Below are 25,894 nucleotides of genomic sequence, written 5' to 3'. Positions count from 1 at the left end.
TGAAACAATTGTACCTGCTAATTCCAGGTGTTTCTGAAGCTCTCCACATATGGTCCTTGGCTGTTGTGAGGAGCACCTGGTCATGACTGGTTTATGGTGAAATTATGGATTATGGCCCCAACAGTGCTAACTGGAACATTCAGAAGTTTTTAAATCCTTCTGTAACCAATGCCATCAGTATGTTTTGTAACAATAAGGTGGTGCAGGTCTTTCGACAGCTCTTTGCTTTTACCTGTCATGAGATGTTTCAGCATGCTCACCCTGACAGACTGTTTATTATCGCTGGAGATTTCAGTCATGCAGATCTGAAATTCAATGCTACAACATTGCCAAATGCCTTGTGACCATTCTAGCACCGCTGCTTGGACACATTGACCACCATATCCAGAATTCAGAAGATTTAGTCTCAAAGATCAGGGAGCCATGGAAAAGGGCTTTTTCGAAAACGATGCCTCAGTGAATGTTTATTATAGTCATAACAATTGAAGGTAAAAAAAAAAAAAAGTGTGTGAGAGAGAGATCTTTATTGTCATTGCAAAGTACAGGTATGTAGCAACAAAATGCTATTTAGCATCAACCAAAAGTGAAAAGGAGTGATAAGGATCACACGCTTGTGTTAAATTACATAAATGACTGTTCTCTGCTGAAAGAGGGAGAGCGAAGCAGAGTGTGCTGTGTGTGAATGTGCATTTAGATAAAATGGTGAGAAGTTAAAATAAAGCACGTTTGGAGTCTGCCTCCAGTTTCCTCTTTCCTAAACCTTCTGAACCTGCTCCAGACACCGTGGTAGATTAAGTGAACTATAAGAGTGTGAGTGCAAGTTATGAAAATCTACTCTTTTTGTTTATTTCAAATATATAAATATAAATGTTCAAAAATAATTTGTACATTTCTTTATTTAAAAAAATATGAATATAAATATTCAAAAATATTTTTTCTTTATTTAAAAATATTAATATAATAATTAAAAAATCATCACACTTTTAAAAAACTTTCTCTGTGCCTCAGTGTCTTCAAAGTACAAACGAGTGTCAAACATTCAGACTGAAGGAGGAGTTGAAGGTGCAGGAGGATCGCTGTGTCTCAGTAACTTCAGGATCTCACACACTGAGGTCTTCTGATCAACACACAGTCTCCATTCCAGCTGTTCTGAGTTCAATCTAATGTCTGGATCCAGTACTGCCTCAGTGTAGAAGTTTGTGCAGCCTGATTCACTGATTCACTGATTCAATGATTCACTGATTCACTTCTCTGAGTCTATTTCATGTAAACTAAATGACTGACATGTGAATAAAGGTGTTCTCTATTCTCCAACATGGAAATGCAGGAGTCTTCAGACACAGATGTTCATCACCAACTGAATATAAAAGAAAGAGATCAGAATTAATAACCAGAATCTGGACTGTGGTACTTCATGATCAACATCATGAACCCGTCTGTGTGGGTCAGAGTGAGAAATGTAGCTGCTTACAAATAATTCCTGCAGTGGAGAATAAAAGATGATCTTTTTTATTTGCTTTTTAAGAGTTAAGAAGAAAATGTTTTGCCTAGCAGAAACAAAGTGATTTTTGTGAAACATTTTTGTTTTCTTCTTCTATTTTTTTTAAATAAAAAGGCATTACTCACAACACTTCATCAACATCATCCTGAAGAGCAGAGAGCAGTTTTTTTCCTGAGTCTCCCAGGTTATTTCCATACAGCTCCAGTTCCCTCAAGTGTGAGGGGTTTGATCTCAGGGCTGAAACCAGAGGAGCACAGCCTTCATCTGAGACATCACAAGAGCACAACCTGCAGAGAGACAATGACACTCTTCACTCGCCCATATTATGAACATCACAGTTTGTGAGTCTTAAAATATTGCGGTCAGTGAAATAGTGAGTTCTTCAGCCATGATGAGAATAGACATGTTAGTCTGAAGTCAACTGTGTTTCCGTGATGTTGTGTCTAATAATGTCCAATTAAATTTGTTAAATCTATATTTATGGCATATTAAAAAGATACCAAGCCTTGAAGCGCCGATCATTAGGGTTAGGACAACACAGAGAGTCAATGCTAAATTCAAGATGTGGGCATTTTCAGGAATCTTCTTGGAAATCATCATATTTAGCATTTTTATCTTGCCCAGTGTGTGACGGTCTTCATGAAAACAGAATGGCAGGATGTGACAGCTGGAATGTAACATGACATGAGCAACAGGAATATTTCTATGAATTAGGAGGCTGCTAATGTTAGTTTCCTAAATAAGCTTACTGTAGGATCTCAGAGCAAACCATTGAGGATTGAAATCCTCACTTCAGGACCATTTGGGACATACAACTGGGAATCCTGTCAAGATGACAGCAGCAAACCTGAGATCACGATGAGGATGTGTTCCACGGAAAACAGCCAAAGTTATAATTCAGTCTGTGGTATCAGGACTTTCTCAGAAGCAGTGCTGATTCAGAACAAATGGACTTAATGGCCAAAAAGAATCACACTGTAGCGCAGACGTGAAGAAAAGTATCCCTCTTCCCTGAGATTCACCATCAAGAGAGGTAGAATAAACGGCCTTGAGATAAAGCGAGAGGGAGGATTCCATGTGGAGCTTCCTTACAGTGAGCTGAAACAGACTGTGTGTGAAGGAAACCTGTTCAACCTTCACTTGGGCAACTGCAAAATATGTTAATAAAAGAATTGTTGCATTTCTCCATGAAATTCCCAGTACTTGGCTCCATTCATTCAGTGTACCATGAGGAGAGAAAGAGCCTGATAACATGGTGCTCCTCCTCCTTTCCATCAATCACAGCATAGCCTTCACACATTCAGCCCACATGGGGAAAGATTGCTGCTTGTCAGCTTTAGTTATTCACTGTGAGATGTGTTTGTTCTCACTGGACAATGGCATCGATGTGAATTCTGAATATCATGAAAATGTTGTGCAGTGGCATACTACAGGCCTCGTATCAGACATATGCAGCAGAAGGTTTCACCTCAGTGTCTCCAGTTTACAGTTTGGATTCTCCAGTGCAGCTGAGAGATGCTTCACTCCTGAGTCTCCTATTTTATTCTCAGACAGATCCAGAGCTCTCAGGTGTGAGGAGTTCGACATCAGGGCTGAAGCCAGAGCAGCACAGCCTTCATCTGTGATTTCACAACCATCCAACCTGCAGAAAAACACAAAAGACACACTCATTTCAGTTGAATTTTAGTTGCATCCTCTAAAAGTGCCTGTAAATTATTATATTATATTAAATAATATAATATAAAAATCAACAAAATACATTCATACAATAAGTCAAAATCCACCAGAAGCACAAGAAACACAGTTCAAACACTCGTCTGCATACTTTATGTACACGTAGAGGATTAAAAGAGACTAATATAGAGAAAAGAAAAAGGAAACCCAGATAGTCTTAGTAATCAGTAACGGTTTAAATAATTACAGTATATATCCAAAAGTATGTGCACCCCTGACTATCACACCCCCATGTTGTTCTTCCAATTGAAACTGTTACCACAAAGTTTAAAGAACACAATTACACAGAACGTCTCTGTTATGCTGGAACAGGGTTTGGGCTCTTAGCTCCATTTAAGAGAAAATGTAATGTAACACATACAATGTTCCTGTGCACAAAGCAGCTCCATGAAGCATTGGACTGGAAGAACTCGAGTGTCCTGCACAGAGCCCTGAATCTGACTCAACCCAGTGAACACCTTTAGGAGGAACTTGATCTCCGACTGCACCCAAAACATCCTCACCCAACACTATTGTCTGATCTCAGTAATACTCTTGTAGATGAATGTTCACTTATCCCCACAAACACGATCCAACATCTAGTGGAAAGCCTTCCAGAAGACTGGAACTGATTTGAACTGGAGCTGATTTGATTTCTATTTCACTGCTGCTGTAAAGCCCTGTAGCTCACACAGCATCCTGGTTTGTATCCCAGTTGCACTTTGTGTGATTTCAGACACATAGCAGAATAGCAGATACATCCAGTCACGTGTGTTTTTACAGTAGCTTCTCAATACATCTACATGACTTGAAGATTCTTTGACTGATCATCAGTCTACAGTCAAAAGAAACGATGTTCCTCCTCAGGACATCAACAATCAACTAAAAACCTCTTCTTCTGTCTCACTATTAGAGAAAGTGTCATGTGACTCTCAGAGAGATGATCTTACCTCAGTGTCTCCAGTTTACAGTCAGGATTCTCCAGTACAGCAGAGAGACTCTTCACTCCTGAGTCTCCTAGAATATTCTTAGTCAAATGCAATTCCTTCAGGTGTGAGGGGTTTGATGTTAGAGCTGAAACCAGAGCAGCACAGCCTTCATCTGTGACACCACAACACCCCAATCTGAAGAGAAACACAGTCACACAGGACAGTGGCACATTATATTGAATTGATGGCAGTCATTATAACCCAGCACTTAGCCGAAAGAAAACCTGTATTATATTCAATTCAATTCAAAATACACCACTTCTACCCCTGCTACCCGTTGGTTTGTTTGCTGTCTTGCTTGACTGAGAATACACCAATCTCCTCTGCATTCAGGCGTTCATAAATTTGGCTGTTCATTCTTCTTAAGTTTTGTTTGAGGATTTATTGCTTCATTTGTGCTTAAATTGTGTGAGCTAGCCTGGGTCAAGGTAGGGTCTTATCAGAGACAGATGGAATCAGCATGTCAGCATGCACTGTAACTCTTCTAAAAGGTAGACTGCTCAGAGCAGTGTTAGTCCTGTGGAACACCTGCAGCTGAAGCTATAATGGTGTCTAGATAAGGTCCAAAAAGTTCCAAAAGAAATAGCAGGTGGATCATTTCTGCTTAGGGGAATTTGGCTGAGGCCATCATGTGTGACAAACATGGACATAAGCACTGAGCTTTGAAACTGATTATGGGGTTCATGGGATCTCATAACTTGTACTCAGCACTGATTACAATAAACCTCATTATGGTGTCCAATAGATTAGCTTCAGAAGATTTTACTTTAGATTGATTTTTACCACATATTCCATATCCAATAGTAAGATGCATTAATGTAAAGTTGGTCCACAGATATTCCACTAGAATTTAGAGGTGTGAAGATTTATCAAAATCCTTTACAATTGTGTCCTTTCAACTTTATGGTAACAGTTTGGAGAAGAAACACATGCAAGTGTGATGGTCAGAGGTCCACATATTATTGGCCATATAGTGTTCATTTTTATGCTATAAATGAGGTTGTTCAAGTACATATACAGATAGATAGCATTACTTTACACATAAAAAACTTTACGCAAAATATAAATAAGGCAGAGAGTTATATTAGTTAAACAATTAGGTAATACTAGTCTTTCTTTTGGTCAGATTAGTTGATCAAGCATTATTAGAAGAAATTACTTTGCTTATGGTATCCAGTGTTAGCCAGCATCAGACTTAGAATTAGCTGGTTAAGTACAGGCTAACAATTTAAACAAATTGAGATCCCATCTTTTTACTGCAGTTTCGATTCTGCTGTGACTTTTAACATCCTTACATCTCACTTAAAGACTCAGTGTGAAGTGGAAAATAAATTATTTCTCCTCAGAACACTGATGATGAATCTAAAAACTCTGTTTCAGTCTCACTATAGAGATAGTGTCTTACTAAGAATCAGGTCATGTGACTCTCAGAGAGATGATCTTACCTCAGTGTCTCCAGTTTACAGTCAGGATTCGCCAGTCCAGCAGACAGACACTTCACTCCTGAATCTTCTAGATTAGTCTTAGACAGATACAGGTTTCTCATGTGTGAGAGGTCTGATTTAAGAGCTGAAGCCAGAGCAGTAGAGCATTCATCAGAGATATGACAAGAGTCCAACCTGCACAGACACAAGGACACAGGCTCGGTTCAGGACACACAGATCATGTGGGGGGGGGGGTGTTTATCCTGTGAAGACAGAAGAGACACTCCCTTCTCTTGAGCAAACACAAAGTATAAGGAACACTTTGAAAAAACATTCTGAAATGAAGTGTACTACAGGTGCAAAAGTAAAAGTAAGTTAAAAAAATAATAATAATAATTCAGGAATCTCAGAGCGATGATCTTACTTCAGCGTCTCCACTTTACAGTGAGGATTCTCCAGTCCTGCCGAGAGATGCTTCACTCCTGTGTCCCCTACATTATTCCCAGTCAGATCCACTGTATTTACAGTCAGATGCATTTCATTCAGATTGGAGGTTTCTGAGCTAAGCTCTGAGATCAGAGCCCTCCAGCCTTTTTCTTTAAGTAAATTGCACCTGACACTGAAGGAAATGAAAAAACACAAAAACAATCAACTAAAACTAGCACAAATACCAAACAAGTTCTTAGGATTCAGAAAGGAAATGAACAGATAACACCCTTTAGCACCTCCTCTGACCACTACAAGTACTGCATAATACTGATCTATTCTCCTTCTATTGAGGTGCATATCAGCCAGTTATGCCCTGACCTTGAGCATTTCCTACATGAAATGTCTCTCAAAGGTGAAAAATATCAGTTCTGTAAAAGCAAGATCTCTTTTTTGGAGTATATTATTAGCCAGACTGAGTTTGATCTTCTACCAGCAAATTGTAAGAGATTTCATTTGAATAGCCCATCCTCTGACCTTGCTCCTCAAAAAGGGGGCCAAATGTCATGGGATGAGCCACATTTAAGAAACTCAAGCCCACCTACACAAAGGCCCCAATTCTCAAACACCCCAATCCAGAGAAGTCAATTGTGGTGGAAATGGATGCTCCAGAGACTGGTCTGGGTGCTGTTCTCTCAAAGGTTGAGGGGAAAAAACTTCATTAAATGGCTTTCTTCTCCTGAAAACTATCACCTGCTGAGCAAAATTATGGCATTACAACAGAGAGCTTTTAGCTGTCAAGCTGGAAATGGCAGAGGGGTGCCACTGGCTGGAGGGGGACACTCATCAATCATCAGTGATATTTATGGATCACACAACCTTGAGTATCTCAGGTTGGCTAAGCAACCAAATCTCCATCAAGCCAGGTGGGCCCTTTTCTTTCCTTTCTCACTTTCACTTCACCTTGTCATACAGGTCTGGAAACAAAAACACAAAAGTAGATTCTCTCTTGCCCTTCTAAAGGTGCCAGTGAAGATCCCATCCTTCCGCCTCTTGCTTCATGGGAGTTGTTACTTGGGACATCGATCAAGAAATCACAAGCTATGCCTACTTGAAAAAAAAGCAAATGCTCACTGCCATATGAGGGAGACTTATCACCTGGGCACACATCGCTGTAGCCACTGCCAACCACACCCATTATCTACTAAAGGATAAGTACTGGTAGCCCAATATTTAAAATATTTAAATAGTGATTATTAGGCCAAGCATTTACTGGCTTCACCCCTTTGCTATGGACCACTGGCCCTTGTTCCCAAAGAGATGTCAAGCCACTGGTGAGATATGATTTTACTTCCTGTTTGGCAACTTTGTTATCAAAATTTTGGACATTTAGTCAAGTACAAAGTTTTGTCTGAATAGACCCCCAGTGTAACAGTTCTATTCATCTCTACTTACAATGCTTTTCTGGATGCTGCAACCACAGGCATGACCTTTACAAGCACCTCTTCTGACAGGTTGTCTGTGGTGGTATATTTACTCAGGTCAAATACTTCCAGCTCTTGTTCTGAGGTCAGTAACACAAACACCAGGGCAGACCACTCTGAAGGAGAGAGTTTACTTTGCTTTCCAGATTTCAGGTAGCGTTGGATTTCCTCCACTAGAGAATTATCACCCAGTTCATTCAGACAGTGGAACAGATTGATGGATTTCTCTGTAGGAACATCTCCACTGATCATCTTCTTAATGTACTGAACTGTTTCCTCTGTGCTGTGGGAGCTACTTCCTGTCTGTGTTACTAAGTGATGTAAGAGTTTCTGATTGGACTCCAGTGAGAGAGCCAGAAGAAAGCGTAGAAAAAGGTCCAGATGTCCAGTCTGACTTTTTATGGCCTGATCTACTGCACTCTTGTGGACATCCAAGGCTGTCATTTCTTTTATCTCCAGTTCTTCAGTCTCTTTCAGAACATTCCTCTTCTCCTTCATGAAGGTCAGGTGCACATACAGAGCTGCAAGATGTTCCTGAACACTCAGATGAACAAAGCAGTACACTTTACTGTGGTGAAGCCCAAACTCCTCTCTGAAGATCTGTGTACACACACCTGAGTACACTGCTGCTTCTCTCACATCAATGCCACACTCTCTCAGGTCTTCCTCATAGAAGATCAGGTTCCTTTTCTTCAGCTGCTGAAAAGCCAGTTGTCCCAGTTTAAGAAGCATTTCTTCATCACTCTCCTGCTTCTTGGAGTATTTTTCTCTTATGATGTTTGTCTGAATGATGAGGAAGTGTGTGTACATTTGAGTCAGAGTCTTGGGGATCTCTCCACTCTCTGCTTCACCCAACATTCTCTCTAGAACAGTGGCTGAAATCCAGCAGAAGACTGGGATGTGGCACATGATGTAGAGGCTTCTTAATGACTTCAGGTGTGTGATGATGTTATTGGCCAGGCTCTGGTCACTGATTCTCTTCCTGAAGTACTCCTCCTTCTGTGGGTCACTGAACCCTCGTACCTCTGTGACTCGATGCACACACTCAGAGGGGATTTGATCAGCTGCTGCTGGTCGGGAGGTGATCCAGATGAGAGCAGAGGGAAGCAGATTCCCTTTGATCAGGTTTATCAGCAGCTCCTGCACTGACGCTGATTCAGTTACATCACACACTCTCACTGTGTTCTGGAAATCTAGAGGAAAACGACACTCGTCCAATCCGTCAAAAATGAACACAACCTTCTCCAAACTGGACATTTCTGTTTCTTTAGTTTCCTTAAAACAGACATGAAGGAGCTCCATCAGACTCAGTTTCTGGTCCTTCATCAAATTCAGCTCTCTGAAAGGAAGTGGAAATATGAGGTGGACGTCCTGATTGGCTTTCCCTTCAGCCCAGTCCAGAATGAATTTCTGCACAGAGACTGTTTTTCCGATGCCAGCGACTCCCTTTGTCAGAACAGATCTGATGGGTTCGTCTTGTTCAGATAAAGGTTTAAAGATGTCATTACATTTGATTGGTGTTTCCTCTGTTGTTGTTCTCCTGGATGCTGCCTCCATCTGTCTCACCTCATGTTCATTATTGACGTCTCCACTGTCTCCCTCTGTGATATAGAGCTCTGTGTAGATCTCATTCAGGAGGGTTTGGGTTCCTGGGTTTATCATCACTCCATTCAAACACTGAAATTTCTTCTTCAGATTTAACTTGATGGTTTTCTCTACCTTGCTTCCAGCATCTTGCCTGTCACATAAAAGTGTAGACTCTGTTAATTCCTATATAGTTAATGCATATTTAGTAAGTAATCAATAAGTAGTTATTTGAATTTTATAGAAATAAAATAGGTGTGTTATAGATGAGCGTTAATGAAGAACTACTCATTGTCTCCTGTGTAGTTACCTACAAGTTGTTGAACAATATTGATAAATCTTACCAGTGCTGGCATGACATTTTACCTTTACGAATAAACTTGCAACTATTCAAAAGTGGCTTCCTAATATAATTGGTCCTTATTGCTCATACAGCAATGCAACTGTGTTACCTGACAGTAAGGTCTCCAGCTTTGAAGTACAGAGGACTCATTGATGTATCACTCTTCGGAGATTCACTGCTGAATAACAACAACAACAACACAGTAACCATGATTTACATCATATTTATTATTCCATTCCATTTTTAACTACTGACTAACTAAATTTTCTATAAATGACTACAATGTTTTTTCAGATGGAAAGATGAAGGCAAGTGCAGAAGATGGAGAGATAAAAAAAAAACATGCAAAATGTCAGGTGATGTACTAAGAGTGGAGGGGCAAACCAGCACCAAAATCCAGAGGAACAACATTCACAAAATTCATATTGCTGCTCAGGGTTTTGGGATGTTCAACAAATGCATATGGATGTGATGGTCAGTTGTCCACATACATTTGGCCATAAAGCATATGGCAGTAAATCAGACCCTGTGTTGTATGGATTGTGTTTTAGTTTCTATAAGAGCAGAAAAAATCTACAGAACTTACAAGTATAAGTGCATCCTGAAAATCTCCAACCTTTTAAATGTTCTGCTTCCTGCTTTGTATTTTAACCTCCCTGTTTCTGATCCTAGCTGTTAATGTTGAACAGGAAGCTAGGAGAGTCTAAATGGCAGAAAAAAAACGGTAGCAAAGTCTTGTGTAGTGGTTGAGGAGATTTTACCTGTGAGCTCCATCTCTGAAAAACAGTGGAGAATCCATAGATGCTTCACTTTTCATGGAAACATGGCTGGGTTCTGATGGGTCTGACCTCTTTCCAGGCATTTTACTGTACAGTATTAAAATATATATTTTAATAGTGTTTGTTTTTTTGTTTCTAACACTAAACTGCTATTAATTGTTGATGTTAAAACTCTAAGTCACACAATTCTAAATAAAATCTATACTATTTACTACAATTTACTATTGACTACTGCAAACTTAATTTTGACAATGTAATCATTCTCTTTCATTTCTGTTTAATATTATTATTGTTTTTGTTGATGATTGTGATAAAACCATGTGTCTTGTTGTAAGTGTTGAGATTTTACCTGTAAGCAGTTAAAGGAGCTCTGTTTCTAAAACCCAGTGGAGAATCCACAGATGCTTCACTTCTCTCACTTTTCATGGAGACATGGTTGGGTTCTGGTGGGTCTGATCTCTTTCCCAGAATTTTACTGCACAATAAATATTCCATTAGTATTCCTACATTTTTGACTGAACTGTTGTCATCTGTTTCACTGTGTTAATATTTTATTACCTTTTTTCTGAAGGTGGGGCCATATTATCTGTCTCTATATCAGAGGTTTCCATCATGAATTAGTAAACCATGTACAGAGTCCAGAGGAGTCCAATTCCTTCTGCTGAAATGGATTACACAAATGTGGATTTAAACCAGCTTCTATACCTTTTCCTGTATTAGGTACATTATTTGCTTATAGAAATGGTGCATTTGAATTATTGGTCTGGAACTTTACACTCACATTCTGATCACCAGACATCATACACATGCTACTATAATACAATTTCAGAATGATAAGAAAATGTATCCTGATACAAAATACTTCCATTCTACTCCTAACAGGTTTATCTATTTAATTTATCAAACCTTAGGGTCATGTGACAGACCACAGAGGTAGGATGCAAGTACAGGAGGCTTTGTTTCAAAGAACAAGCAGAAACAAACAACATAACGATCCACTGGGGAAAAGTAAACATAAGAAACATGCAAAAAATATTGGAACACAGAAACCACTGACCACAGAAAAGTCCAATACATAATACAAACACAAGGGTCAAAAACAGGCAGAGGTCAAACAGGGGCTAACAACAGGTTCTAAGAGAATAAAAAAAATCCAAAACACGAGAAACAGTCAAAATTTATCAGCAGATTTATCCCACGTCTTTGGGAAGACCCTCATCTCTTGTGGCACATACAGTGAGGGAAAAAATGATTTGATCCCCTGATGATTTTGTACATTTGCCCACTGACAAAGAAATGATCAGTCTGTAATTTTGATGGTAGGTTTATCTGAACAGTGAGAGACAGAATAACAACAAAAAAATCCAGAAAAACACATTTCAGAAAAGTTCTACATTGATTTGCATTTTATTGAGTGAAATAAGTATTTTGGTCTCATTGGACCACAACACTTTCACCCAGTTCTCCTCTGAATCATTCAGATGTTCACTGGCAAACTTCAGATGGTCCTGTACATGTGCTTTCTTTAGCAGGGGGACCTTGCGGGCGCTACTGGATTTCAGTCTTTCACGGCGTAGTGTGTTACCAATTGTTTTCTTGGTGACTGTGGTCCCAGCTGCCTTGAGATCATTGACAAAATCCTCCAGTGTAATTCTGGGCTGATTCCTCGCCGTTCTCATGATCATTGAAACTCCATGAGGTGAGATCTTGCATGGAGCCCCAGTCCGAGGAAGATCGACAGTCCTTTTGTGTTTCTTCCATTTGGGAATAATCGCACCAACTGTTGTCACCTTCTCACCAAGCTGCTTGGCGATGGTCTTGTAGCTCATTCCAGCCTTGTGTAGGTCTACAATCTTGTCCCTGACATCCATGGACAGCTCTTTGGTCTTGGCCATGATGGAGAGTTTGGAATCTGATTGATTGCTTCCTTCTGTGGACAGGTGTCTTTCATACAGTTAAGGAGCTGAGATTAAGAGCACTCCCCGAGAGTGCTCCTACTGTAATCTCAGGTCCTTACCTGTATAAAAGACACCTGGGAGCCAGAAATCTTTCTGATTGATAGGGGAACAAATACTTATTTCACTCATTAAAATGCAAATCAATGTAGAACTTTTCTGAAATGTGTTTTTCTGGATTTTTTGTTGTTATTCTGTCTCTCACTGTTCAGATAAACCTACCATTAAAATTACAGACTGATCATTTCTTTGTCAGTGGGCAAACGTACAAAATCAGCAGGGGATCAAATCATTTTTTCCCTCACTGTAAATTGCCTGGAGATGAGGGCTGTGTTTCTAGCACTGAAACACTTTGTTCCACACCTCAGGGGCTTCCATGTGCTGGCAAAGCACCACAGTGGTTGCTTATATCAACCGTCAGGGCAGTCTGCGCCCTCTGTTCAAGTTGGCGCAGCAGATCCTGCTCTGGGCAGAGACAAGACTTCTTTCGCTAAGAGCAATTTTCGTTCCAGGGCATATAAATTGGGAGGCAGACTTCCTGATGAGACAGGTGCTGAGGCCCTGGGAGTGGCAGCTTCACCCTCAGGTGGTGGAGACCGTCTGGCAGATTTACGGACAAGCAAAAGTGGATCTGTTCACCTCCAAGGAGTCGACACCCGGTCCGCTGTGGTACTCCCTCTCTCATCCAGCCCCTCCCCTTATGGGATCACCCTCAAGACGGCTCTGCTTTTAGCCTTGGCCTCCCTTAGACGGGTTGGGGATCTGCAGGCCCTATCACTTATATGGACAAGCTGGTGCGTATTCCTCCGTCACGTGTCCTATCCGAGCCAATGAACTGGTGTGTGTGCACACTGAGCTTCAGACACACTTCCTCACCAAAGTGTTTCCATAGCGTCAGTCATGACGCTGCGTCTCGTTCCCATCTCAGGGAACCGGGTTACATACGTAACCTGTTGTAGTTTTACTGCATAGAAACTTATTTTACATTGGTGTTCGTTATATTTGTGAAAGTATAGAAAGTACATACATTAGGTATTCAAGAACATCTGGAGTGATGGGGCCTAATATTTCCTCACGAGACCTTGGCTGCTGTTGTCAAAAGGACTGTCCAGTGTCACCCAAATGAGGATGGGTTCCCTTCTGAGCCTTGTTCCTCTCAAGGTTTCTTCCTCATATCACAGGGAGTTTTTCCTCACCACCTTCACCATAGGCTTCCTATTAGGGTTTAAATAGTTACTTTACTTTAAATTTGATTCTAAGGCGTGGAAACAAGGTGCACTTGACTAACAAGCTTGTTATCAGAAAGAGAAAGTAAAAGACACTGGTGTCTAAATGTCCACCAGTGTCAGGAATACTGTGTAGCTAATACACACAGTGGTCAGCTCTGGGGTCTGTGTCCAGCAAGACATGCCCGAAACAGCTCTACACACTCGATTGTACTGCGTTTCAAATTTTCATGAACTCAGACAATCCCATTCTTCAGTCCATGCTGAAAACAAGTGAATCCACTGAAACCCTCTTCACTGCAACGTGATTTTATCTGACATTACCACCAGGATCGTCACAGTTACCTCTTACAATAAACAAAGTGGGAATTGATAAGTATTTTTTTTCAGCTACTGGTATGCTGATATACAGTCAACAATCTCTTAAATAATCTTAAACTAATGTTTTTTTTTAAAACACCGGTTTGGTTGTCTGGTTGATGTGTGCCTCAGAATACCTCAGCAGGTATGGTTAGAGTTCCTGAGCTCTGAAGTATTATTGTTCTTAAAATGTTTATTTTCACATTCATTTCACAACTCAGCAAACCACACAACCTCACGACAGAAACTTATGACTTGCATGAGAGAAACTTAAATATCTAACAATTATCTGATCTAAAAGTAGCTTTACTGTGGAGATATATAGAAAATATATACCTTCATCTTATTTAAAAGGTTTAGAGAATCCTCTCACCTTTTAATCAGCAGTCCTAATGCGACACTAGTGTGACGATTTCTCAGAGCCGGAAACTGAACAATGTTCTAGTCACGCCTCAGAATCTTGACAGACCAGTTAGACCTGTCGAACCAGTGGAACGAAAAGGGGGGTGGCCGGGGGTGGGGGGGCATGCCACCGATGGCGTGGATCGAACCCGGATCTCTACTGTCACCCGTAGTAGCATATCAGACCCAAACGGAGGGATCCAGTACATGCACTGTGTTTATTTAACAAAACAAGGACTAACACAACTTAATCATTAAACATAACAGATTAGATGACTTGTAAACAAAGATAACCGCACCAAAACATGACTATGCCATAAAACACCTGGAAAACACGGCGTCCTGGTGGTCTGAAAAGGAACTGTCCCAGTAACTCCTGACAACAAGGTGCTTTTTTTTTTTCTTTTGGCAAATGGACAAGTATGTGGACACACTGTTTAAAGACATAGAAGTTTATTTGGAATGAAAAACATGTCACTTGTTCTGCAAACAGGTTCGGATGATTATGTTTCAAAACTTTTAAGGTAAACATAAGTAAAAAAAATATATATGTAAAGTATAAAAAGTGTTTAGACTTTAAGTATTAAAAATCATCATTTTAATAATCATTTATTTAAAACATACTGAATAGCAGTTTCTGTCAGATGAGAGAGATAGAACACTTGTGCCCACAATGTTATATAATGACGGACATAACACAATGTGCTCTGATAGGAAAATTCTCAACTTTGTAAGATAAAATCCTCTTCAGTTCGAACTGGATAACACTGTCGTAGATTATTTCTAATTTATTTCACGGTAAACTGTAAGAGTGAAATGATATAAGGAAAATCTGTTAAAAATCTTTTTTTGTTTTGTCTTTTAAAAAATATCAATTAAAAAAAGACTTTCTCTCTGCCTCTCTCTGTGTCTTCAAAGTACAAACGATTGTCAAACATTCAGACTGAAGGAGGTGTTGAAGGTGCAGGAGGGTCGCTGTGTCTCAGTAACTTCAGGATCTCACACACTGAGGGCTTCTGATCAACACACAGTCTCCATTCCAGCTGTTTAGTGTAACATTCGGATCCAGTACTGCCTCAGTGTAGATGTTTGTGCAGCCTGATTCACTTCTCTGAGTCTATTTCATGTAAACTAAATGACTGATGTGTGAATAAAGGTGTTCTCTATTCTCCACCATGGAAATGCAGGACCACAGGAGTTTTCAGACACAGATGTTCATCACCAACTGAATATAAAAGAAAGAGATTTATAGAATTAATAACCAGAATCTGGACTGTGGTACTTCATGATCAACATCGTGAACCCATCCGTGTGGGTGGGGTTCTGGAAGAAGTGTCAGGGTGAGTAACATAGCTGATCATTTTAATTTGCTTTGATGAGAGTTGAGGAGAAAGTGGTGCTGTCAGAGGAAATCAGAAACAGCAGATGGTGTCCATTTACACTCAGTCTTCTGCACAACTCCACACTATAGACACTAAAGCCACTGTAGACTTCCACCTTCCCATGAGTCTCAAATTTACTCACTTTACTCTACATCCTGATTAGGTAGAATGTAGTGGGGGGAAAAAAACGGTTTAAATTCCTACCCTAATAAACTAAAGAGGTCTTTACTCACATCAGGTCCTGTAGACTGTATTGTTCATCATCCTGAAGAGCAGACAGCAGATTCCTTCCGGAGTCTCCAATTTTATTCCCCTGCAGCTCCAGTTCTCTCAGGTGTGAGGGGTTTGATCTCAGAGCCACATTCAGAGCAGCACAGCCTTCATCTGAGACACCACAACCACACAACCTGCAGACAGACACAATGACGTACTCTACACTCGCTGAGTTTATCAACATATACATTTTCTGGTAAAACTATTATAAAATTTATGGTGGTCTATGAAAGTGTGATTCTAAAAGAGAAGAAAAGGAAACTGTGTGTGATTTTTTTTCTGTACATAATATGAATCATAACTATGTATTAAATCATACTATTATACTGTTATTGTATGAATATATTTGAGTCAGGCCTTTTATTTATAGACAAATTGAGAAATAATATTAGACGATTTAAAGACCTCAGTGAAAGAACTATTGAGGTTTTAGTACTACATGTCCATTTTGCACAGATCTGGCAACCTTCACAGAAGCTAGAGAGATCACTTTTGTGTGATTAGATACTGCTTTATCATATTCCGCAGTAATTTCAGACACGCTGCAGCCATATTAAGAACCTCAGACCTCTGCTAAAGTCTAATATTATTCAGCCTCTTATTCTATTAGAGAACTGAAGAGCAGGTCATGTGACTCTCAGAGAGATGGTCTTACCTCAGTGTCTCCAGTTTACAGAGAGGATTCTCCAGTCCAACAGACAGACGCTTCACTCCAGAGTCTCCCATTTTATTCTCAGACAGATGCAGCTCTCTCAGGTGTAAGGGGTTTGATCTGAGAGCTGAAGCCAGAGCAGCACAGCCTTCATCTGCGATACGACAATTAAACAACCTGCAGACAGACACGATGATGCACTCTTCACTCTCCCAGTTTAGGAAGATAGAAACCATTTTCATTCATTTTCTCTTTTAGAATGGAATAGAAGTCTATTTGTTACATGTTCTTGACAGTAAAATTATCTTCATTGCACATCCCCGGGGTCGTCCCACAGGGTCAGCCATGACCCCGGAAGCAGAGAAGGTTAAGGGTCTTGCTCTAGGGCCCAACAGTGGCAGCATAGTGGTGCCTATGGCCCCAACATCCTTATCAGTAACCCAGACCCAAACCCATTTCCCTCTTGGTTTAATACTTTCAGAATGATGTAAGTGTAAAATGATTATATTAATCAGAATGACATGAGAGATGATTATCTACTTCTAGTGCACTGCACATGGGGAATAAACTTGTTTCCACACAGGTCCTGTAGTGCATTTATATCACAATACATCTTATCAAGAATAAAAGCAGACTCAATGATGTCCAACAAAGGATCTGTGAAAAATCATCAGTGTGCAGTAAACACATTGATAATAAACGTAAAACCTCGTCTCCAGTCTCACTGACAGTGAGAATGTGTCTTTCTGAGGATCAGGTCATGTGACTCTCAGACAGATGATCTTACCTCAGTGTCTCCAGTTTACAGTCCGGATTCTCCAGTACAGAAGAGAGACTCTTCACTCCTGAGTCTCCGAGTTCATTCTGAGACAGATTCAGCTCTCTGAGGTGTGAGGGGTTTGATCTCAGAGCTGAAGACAGAACAGCACAGCCTTCATCCGAGACACAGCAACACTGCAACCTGCAGATAGACACAAGGAGTCGTTCTTCTACAGGTTAGCTGTGGCCATGGTGGAACAGGGTTGGGCTAGGACCCTTGCTAACTCTAGCTGAACTCCACTCCCCACTGTAGGTTCTGGGGCTGGAACTTTGGGTCAATGTACAGAAAACAGAACGGGCTCAACAAGTAAAAATAAAGTCATGGCAGTGTTGTTAAGCTTCACCTCAAGAACAACCTTGACTGACTGGACAATTTTAGCACAAAAATCCTTTAATGATATTCTTTCAGACACACTGGACACCATGACACACTCCTCACTCTTATCACACTGTGTGAGTCTTTGGTCAGTGAAATAAAGATTTTAGAAAACAACGCTGGTAGAAATGGTTTAAGCACCAGATATCAAATTAATATTGATAAGAGCGAAGTTATCCTGTCACATGTCAGTGTTTCAGCTGCTCAGGAGATGGAAGTGTTCTCAGCGGGTAAGGTGTTGGACAACTGATAAGGTTGTAAGATCAAATCCCAGGATCATTAATCTGCCCAGGCTCCTGAGCAAGGCCTTTAACTCTCCACTGCTTAGTTGTATTTGCATTTGAATGAGATAAATAATAGCAGAATGGTCCAAATGTTTTCAATCCTAAAGGGGTGGGCTGGAAGTTTGATCCTGTACTAGATCATCGGTTTTATTAACCTCATCTCTACCAATCAATCCCTCTGTCTTTAAAACCAGTATAGTACTCCTGTCTACCTTTACAATTTGTACCAGAAATTTTTCTCTTTCATTGATCCCTCTTTTACATGATAGCAGGACAAGAAGCAGGTCATCTTTCCTTGATCTTTTTAAAGATGACATTTTGGTAAATACACAAATGCAAGTAAGTGATGAAGTATGAATTCTCACAGATTTAAATATTTTCAGATTAGACTTTAGGATAAATATAGTGCTCTAATTTCTAAAAATGTATAATCTACATCCTTTTTTATTTTAGTTTCCAAATTCTATTCCTCTTTATTATTTCCTCCACTTCACTGCTGCCTCAGTCTCACTAACTGAGAAGGTGTATTAGTGAGGAGCAGGTCATGTGACTCTCAGAGAGATGATCTTACCTCAGTGTCTCCAGTTTACAGTCCGGATTCTCCAGGACAGCAGAGAGACTCTTCACTCCTGAGTCTCCTACAGTATTCCTAGACAGATGCAGCTCTTTCAGGTGTGAGGGGTTTGATCTGAGAGCTGAGGTCAGAGCAGAACAGCCTTCATCTGTGATACCACAATCACACAACCTGCAGAGACACAATGACACACTCTTCACTCAGTTCAGGAACATTTACATTTTTGAAACTTTTTGTGGTCAGTGGAAGAGTGAGTGGAAGAGGTGTAGAGAGAGAAATTCTTTATTGATGACAAAATGTGTAATAATACAAGACCATTTTAGGACCTTAGTGAAAGAGCGATTGAAGAAAGCTGCATGGTTTAATACTGACATTTATATTTCCGGTATTTGGCAGATACTCTTATCCAGAGCAACTTACAATTCTATCTCATTTTATACAACTGAACCGATTGAAGGTTAAGGGTCTTGCTCAGTAGTCCAACACCTTAACCACTAAGCTACCACATTGCAGATCCAGCAAAAACCTGAAAACTTCTCCTTCAGTCTCAGTGTCTTACTGAGGAGCAGGTCATGTGACCCTCTGAGAAATGAGCTTACCCCAGTGTCTCCAATTTACAGAGAGAATTCTCCAGTACAGCAGAGAGACTCTTCACTCCTGAGTCTCCGAGTTCATTATTAGACAGCTCCAGATCTATCAGGTGTGAGGGGTTTGATCTCAGAGCTGACGCCAGAGCAGAACAACCTTCACCTGTGACACCACAAAGCTGCAGCCTGCAGAGACACAATGGCCTTCATCAACAGATCTCCTGAACTACTTGATCAAAACATTACCACTGTTACTGAGAGTTACTGACATTAATAGCAGTGAAGGTGCAAAGGTATTGTTGGTTAAATTGAATAGAAGTCAGTCATGTTCTCTAAAACTTGATATGGTATGTTTGACTGTTTTTAATGCACATGCATGTCATAGAATTGACCCTTTAATGCCTGAATAGAAATAATTAGCAAGTTATTGTGAGGAAAGAGAGAGGACCTTACCTCAGAGTCTCCACTTTACAGTGTGGATTCTGCAGCACGAGAGAGAGACGCTCCACTCCCGAGTCTCCCAGTTTATTCTGAGACAGGTATATTGAATTCACGCTCAGATGCAGTTCTCTTTCTGGGCTGAGTATTGAGTCCAGAGCCGCCCAACTTCTCCCTTTAATTGTTCCACATCTGATACTGAATGGAATAAAAATAATACACACTGAGCACACAAGTGCAAATGATCCAATAGCTCAAAGCTATCAAAGCTTTCACTTACACTACCTTTTTATTTTGATTTAAACAGGAAATAGCACAGGCCAATATTTGTGAAAGGGTCAACACAACTAAAAAATTAACTTTTAGAACATATATATTTAAAAAAAAAAAAATTCACTGAATTGTACCACCACTTAATTTAAACCTTTTACCAATTCAGAACAGAAAGTAAAAAATTAATAATTAAATTAAAGTAGAAAATTAATGGATATATGTAATATAGGGACAAATAAAGGAATGTATACACGAGTATTACTGTCAGATCCACATAGGGCATAAACTCCACTTCCCGCAATACACTGTGGCCTACTAAGATGGCAGCTCCATTATACACCTTTTCCAATTACTACTAATCACACACACCTGTTTCCAACCTCTCTCACACATACTATAGAAGAAAATCTAACTCTCTGCATCACAGTAAAGCTGTTTCATCTGTCATTTGTTTTTTTGGATCTTTTTGATTCACTGCTTTGTATTGGCCTGGTGTTCATCACTTGACCCTCACCTTATCATCACTGACCATGCAATGGTCTTACCTTACACTTTAGATTTTTGAGTTTTGCCTTTAGCAAACTGCAAATGTTTATGAAAATTCAGGAACTGTTTCATTAATGATACCAAGTCATAACTTTGAGACAGTTCTATTCATCTCTACTTACAATGCTTTTCTGGATGCTGCAACCACAGGCATGACCTTCACAAGAACCCAATCTAATATGTTGTCTGTGGTGGTATATTTACTCAGGTCAAATACTTCCAGCTCTTGTTCTGAGGTCAGTAACACAAACACCAGGGCAGACCACTCTGAAGGAGAGAGTTCACTTTGCTTTCCAGATTTCAGGTAGCGTTGGATTTCCTCCACTAGAGAATTATCACCCAGTTCATTCAGACAGTGGAACAGATTGATGGATTTCTCTGTAGGAACATCTCCACTGATCATCTTCTTAATGTACTGAACTGTTTCCTCTGTGCTGTGGGAGCTACTTCCTGTCTGTGTTACTAAGTGATGTAAGAGTTTCTGATTGGACTCCAGTGAGAGACCCAGAAGAAAGCGTAGAAAAAGGTCCAGATGTCCAGTCTGACTTTTTATGGCCTGATCTACTGCACTCTTGTGGACATCCAAGGCTGTCATTTCTTTTATCTCCAGTTCTTCAGTCTCTTTCAGAACATTCCTCTTCTCCTTCATGAAGGTCAGGTGCACATACAGAGCTGCAAGATGTTCCTGAACACTCAGATGAACAAAGCAGTACACTTTACTGTGGTGAAGCCCAAACTCCTCTCTGAAGATCTGTGTACACACACCTGAGTACACTGCTGCTTCTCTCACATCAATGCCACACTCTCTCAGGTCTTCCTCATAGAAGATCAGGTTCCTTTTCTTCAGCTGCTGAAAAGCCAGTTGTCCCAGTTTAAGAAGCATTTCTTCATCACTCTCCTGCTTCTTGGAGTATTTTTCTCTTATGATGTTTGTCTGAATGATGAGGAAGTGTGTGTACATTTGAGTCAGAGTCTTGGGGATCTCTCCACTCTCTGCTTCACCCAACATTCTCTCTAGAACAGTGGCTGAAATCCAGCAGAAGACTGGGATGTGGCACATGATGTAGAGGCTTCTTAATGACTTCAGGTGTGTGATGATGTTATTGGCCAGGCTCTGGTCACTGATTCTCTTCCTGAAGTACTCCTCCTTCTGTGGGTCATTGAACCCTCGTACCTCTGTGACTCGATGCACACACTCAGAGGGGATTTGATCAGCTGCTGCAGGTCGGGAGGTGATCCAGATGAGAGCAGAGGGAAGCAGATTCCCTTTGATCAGGTTTATCAGCAGCTCCTGCACTGACGCTGATTCAGTTACATCACACACTTTCACTGTGTTCTGGAAATCTAGAGGAAAACGACACTCGTCCAATCCGTCAAAAATGAACACAACCTTCTCCAAACTGGACATTTCTGTTTCTTTAGTTTCCTTAAAACAGACATGAAGGAGCTCCATCAGACTCAGTTTCTGGTCCTTCATCAAATTCAGCTCTCTGAAAGGAAGTGGAAATATGAGGTGGACGTCCTGATTGGCTTTCCCTTCAGCCCAGTCCAGAATGAACTTCTGCACAGAGACTGTTTTTCCGATGCCAGCGACTCCCTTTGTCAGAACAGATCTGATGGGTTCGTCTTGTTCAGATAAAGGTTTAAAGATGTCATTACATTTGATTGGTGTTTCCTCTGTTGTTGTTCTCCTGGACGCTGCCTCCATCTGTCTCACCTCATGTTCATTATTGACGTCTCCACTGTCTCCCTCTGTGATGTAGAGCTCTGTGTAGATCTCATTCAGGAGGGTTTGGGTTCCTGGGTTTATCATCACTCCATTCAAACACTGAAATTTCTTCTTCAGATTTAACTTGATGGTTTTCTCTACCTTGCTTCCAGCAGAAGGAGCATCTTGCCTGTGATCGAGGGAAGAAGGAAGATGTAAAAACACAGGTGGCATTATTAGACTTGTTTTTTACATAGCGTACTCTTTATGATGTTCTCTATGTGTGTGTCTTATTGTACTGTATGTTTTTCTGCAATGTAATGTAATCATCCCTTATCTAGTGACATGAGAGAGATTTATCTATAATACTGGTGTATCAGTGTTGGTCACGGTGTCACTGTTGATCTTACCCTGCGTCTGTGGTGATGCTCTTTTCCATTCTGTCTTCAGATTTAAAAGAATCCTTCTGCTGAGCACTGAACACAGACATGTGAAGAACATGTGAAACTCCACACACATTAACCTGAGCTCAGGTTCCAGACCTTGGTTCATATTTGTACATATGTTACCCGTGATTCTGAATACATGTTAATATCAAGAACACACATTATTCCTAAAAACTGTGTTTCTTGAGGACATGTTACCTGTGTAGTGATGAGGAGTCTCCAACTTTAAAGTTATAAGGCTGCTCTATGGATATCTCGCTCTTGGTACAGCTGGGGGTCGGTGAGTCAGATCTGTTTTTCTGGAGTTTTCTGCACAACATTATACAAAGTTCCTCAGTAACAGAGTCAGGTATTTGTTTCATGCTAAGTGGTGACAACTAGGTTCAAATTCTAGTAGATACTTTGATTATTTCTTACTTGGATATTATTTCATATGTACTCATTAAATATTTTAGATCTGAACAGTTAATAATTAAAATACATGGTATATGTTACCTCTTTTTAGCAGATGGGGCTCCATTATCTATGTCCAGATCAGAGATCTCCATCTTTGAATATTATTACATGAAGTATTGCAGAGATACCACAAAAGTGTCTGAGCTTCTGAGCTCTTCTGCTGGAAAAGATCACACTCAGTTTGAATGCAGGATATACAATCCTAGGCCATATTATCCTGGATTAATATCCATTAAATCTCTCACATTGTTAACCTGTTATACATTTACATTTTCTGGCATTTGGCAGACGCTCTTATCCAGAGCGATGTATAAAAGTGCTTTAAGTGTCTATCAATGACTACATTAACACTGGTTCAATAGGTCACAGACTTGGGATACTAAACGTATAACAATACATAAACAGGGAAAAATAAGAGCTAGTTTAAGTGTTTCTGGAAGAGGTAGGTCTTCAGTCGTCATTTGAAGACGGTCAGTGATTCGGCTGTATGGACATCTAGAGGAAGTTCATTCCACCACCTCAGTGCCAGAACAGAGAAGAATCTAGATGTAGACTTACACTATATTGCCAAAAGTATTCGCTCACCCATCCAAATAATCAGAATCAGGTGTTCCAATCACTTCCATGGCCACAGGTGTATAAAATCAAGCACCTAGGCATGCAGACTGTTTTTACAAACATTTGTGAAAGAATGGGTCGCTCTCAGGAGCTCAGTGAATTCCAGCGTGGAACTGTGATAGGATGCCACCTGTGCAACAAATCCAGTCGTGAAATTTCCTCGCTCCTAAATATTCCACAGTCAACTGTCAGCTGTATTATAAGAACGTGGAAGTGTTTGGGAACGACAGCAACTCAGCCACGAAGTGGTAGGCCACGTAAACTGACGGAGCGGGGTCAGCGGATGCTGAGGCGCATAGTGCGAAGAGGTCGCCAACTTTCTGCAGAGTCAATCGCTACAGACCTCCAAACTTCATGTGGCCTTCAGATGAGCTCAAGAACAGTGTGCAGAGAGCTTCATGGAATGGGTTTCCATGGCCGAGCAGCTGCATCCAAGCCATACATCACCAAGTGCAATGCAAAGCGTCGGATGCAGTGGTGTAAAGCACGCCGCCACTGGACTCTAGAGCAGTGGAGACGCGTTCTCTGGAGTGACGAATCGCGCTTCTGCATCTGGCAATCTGATGGACGAGTCTGGGTTTGGCGGTTGCCAGGAGAACGGTACTTGTCTGACTGCATTGTGCCAAGTGTAAAGTTTGGTGGAGGGGGGATTATGGTGTGGGGTTGTTTTTCAGGAGCTGGGCTTGGCCCCTTAGTTCCAGTGAAAGGAACTCTGAATGCTTCAGCATACCAAGACATTTTGGACAATTCCATGCTCCCAACTTTGTGGGAACAGTTTGGAGCTGGCCCCTTCCTCTTCCAACATGACTGTGCACCAGTGACCAAAGCAAGGTCCATAAAGACATGGATGACAGAGTCTGGTGTGGATGAACTTGACTGGCCTGCACAGAGTCCTGACCTCAACCCGATAGAACACCTTTGGGATGAATTAGAGCGGAGACTGAGAGCCAGGCCTTCTCGTCCAACATCAGTGTGTGACCTCACAAATGCGCTTCTGGAAGAATGGTCAAAAATTCCCATAAACACACTCCTAAACCTTGTGGACAGCCTTCCCAGAAGAGTTGAAGCTGTTATAGCTGCAAAGGGTGGACCGACGTCATATTGAACCCTATGGATTAGGAATGGGATGTCACTTAAGTTCATATGCGAGTCAAGGCAGGTGAGCGAATACTTTTGGCAATATAGTGTACCTCTGAACCTGAGGGTTATACCAGCTAATGTTGTGGATTTCCTGAGGTAATACTGTACCACAGACAGACAGACAGACAGACAGACAGACACACACACAGACACACAGACACACACGGGTCCCAGTGCACTTTTATAGTCAGCTAAAGTTTATATGTTCTCATTTCACATCATACAGTCTTACTAAAGGAACAGTTTAGTTTCAGTTAAATGCAGGAGTCCAGGACGAGGGCGAGACTTTTCAGCTGAATTAATAATGAAATAAATGAAGTAATCATGTGAGTAAAGTCACACAGGAAATACGTAACTGGTAACACACTACTGAGTAAAAACTGCAAAGAGAAATTTCCATTTGACTGGAAGCTAGCTTAGGGTTTTATAGCATTTTTTATAGGGTTTTATAGAGTTTTTTTATAGGGTTTTATAGAGTCGTCATAATATCTCTGAGAAACTAATAACCAGGAAATGAAAGTTTTACCCAGAGACTGGGCAGCAGGCTGACCACACTGAAACATAGACTGTTTCACACTGAAAAAAATAAATACATTTCTTAGATCCTATTAAAGTATATAGTAGCTGTCATTAATGAAATCACTCACCTTTAATTAAAAGTTAATGTGAAGTCACGGTAATTGACTCCGTTTCTGATCCATTTGTAACGACGACATAAAACTGGCGGCGAGTTGAAGCGAGACTTTTACTTTCTGAAGGATTACTGCACTCCTCTAAACTAAAACAAAAAAACATAAACGCCTGAAATTAACTTCTAAGAACTGAGGAAGATGAGGAAACCTTCGAAGAAATCCCTCATTTCCTTCAGACCCTGCAAACATTTATTCCAGGAGATCTTTTATTACTCACACAACCCTCAACTCGGAAACTCGGAGACTGAAAGAAAAACTGTTTCTTACTCGTAATTACCCATTCGCAGTGTTCAACTCGTAATTACGACATTTCCGTCAGGACATGAAGTAACCATACAGGGCGAGGACTCAGAGTTTCATTACTCTTGTTGTGTTGAGTCCCGGTGAATGAAAAGGATCTGACTGATTTAAAATGTTTTTTTGGAGTGTGGAAGAGCTGGGATG

At 40.6% G+C, this 25,894-nt stretch overlaps 1 protein-coding gene across 4 annotated transcripts; it reads right to left on the bottom strand.

Moving 5' to 3' along the window:
* Positions 1-505: 505 nt before the first annotated feature.
* LOC131362681 (NACHT, LRR and PYD domains-containing protein 12-like) lies at positions 506-25,711 on the bottom strand. 4 transcript variants are annotated; one of them, XM_058404874.1, is made up of 19 exons: positions 25,406-25,711; positions 23,040-23,160; positions 22,743-22,853; positions 22,509-22,574; positions 20,513-22,288; positions 19,587-19,769; positions 19,146-19,319; positions 18,544-18,717; positions 17,281-17,454; positions 16,497-16,670; positions 15,802-15,975; positions 14,014-14,018; positions 13,752-13,769; positions 6,052-6,223; positions 5,649-5,822; positions 4,165-4,338; positions 2,970-3,143; positions 1,627-1,788; positions 506-1,357 (listed from the first exon to the last, which is right to left on the bottom strand). In XM_058404874.1, exons 2-19 carry the CDS (start codon positions 23,090-23,092, stop codon positions 1,351-1,353), a joined length of 3,945 nt encoding a protein of 1,314 aa, XP_058260857.1. In that variant the 5' UTR covers positions 23,093-23,160; positions 25,406-25,711; the 3' UTR covers positions 506-1,350. The 4 variants fall into 4 exon arrangements, with proteins under 4 accessions (XP_058260857.1, XP_058260854.1, XP_058260855.1 ...); XM_058404871.1 differs by lacking the exons at positions 506-1,357; positions 1,627-1,788; positions 2,970-3,143; ... (3 more) ...; positions 13,752-13,769; positions 14,014-14,018 and adding an exon at positions 14,633-15,411 and having other exon boundaries at positions 25,406-25,710; XM_058404872.1 differs by lacking the exons at positions 506-1,357; positions 1,627-1,788; positions 2,970-3,143; ... (3 more) ...; positions 13,752-13,769; positions 14,014-14,018 and adding an exon at positions 14,633-15,411 and having other exon boundaries at positions 23,040-23,157; positions 25,406-25,710.
* Positions 25,712-25,894: the final 183 nt, after the last annotated feature.

The sequence above is a fragment of the Hemibagrus wyckioides genome, linkage group LG12 (assembly GCF_019097595.1).
Source record: "Hemibagrus wyckioides isolate EC202008001 linkage group LG12, SWU_Hwy_1.0, whole genome shotgun sequence".
NCBI lineage: Eukaryota > Metazoa > Chordata > Actinopteri > Siluriformes > Bagridae > Hemibagrus > Hemibagrus wyckioides.
The sequence above is the reverse complement of the archived record's forward strand: the minus strand, read 5'-3'. Positions and strand labels throughout refer to the sequence as shown.

Coding starts and splice junctions, on each gene's coding strand:
- LOC131362681 (XM_058404874.1), bottom strand. CDS start 23,092: ATGGAGATCTCTGATCTGGACATAGATAATGGAGCCCCATCTGCTAAA. Junction 19,770..20,512: donor GCAGCATCCAGAAAAGCATT/GTAAGTAGAGAT, acceptor TATTCCATTCAG/TATCAGATGTGGAACAATTA. Junction 18,718..19,145: donor TGTAAATTGGAGACACTGGG/GTAAGCTCATTT, acceptor GTGTCTCTGCAG/GTTGTGTGATTGTGGTATCA.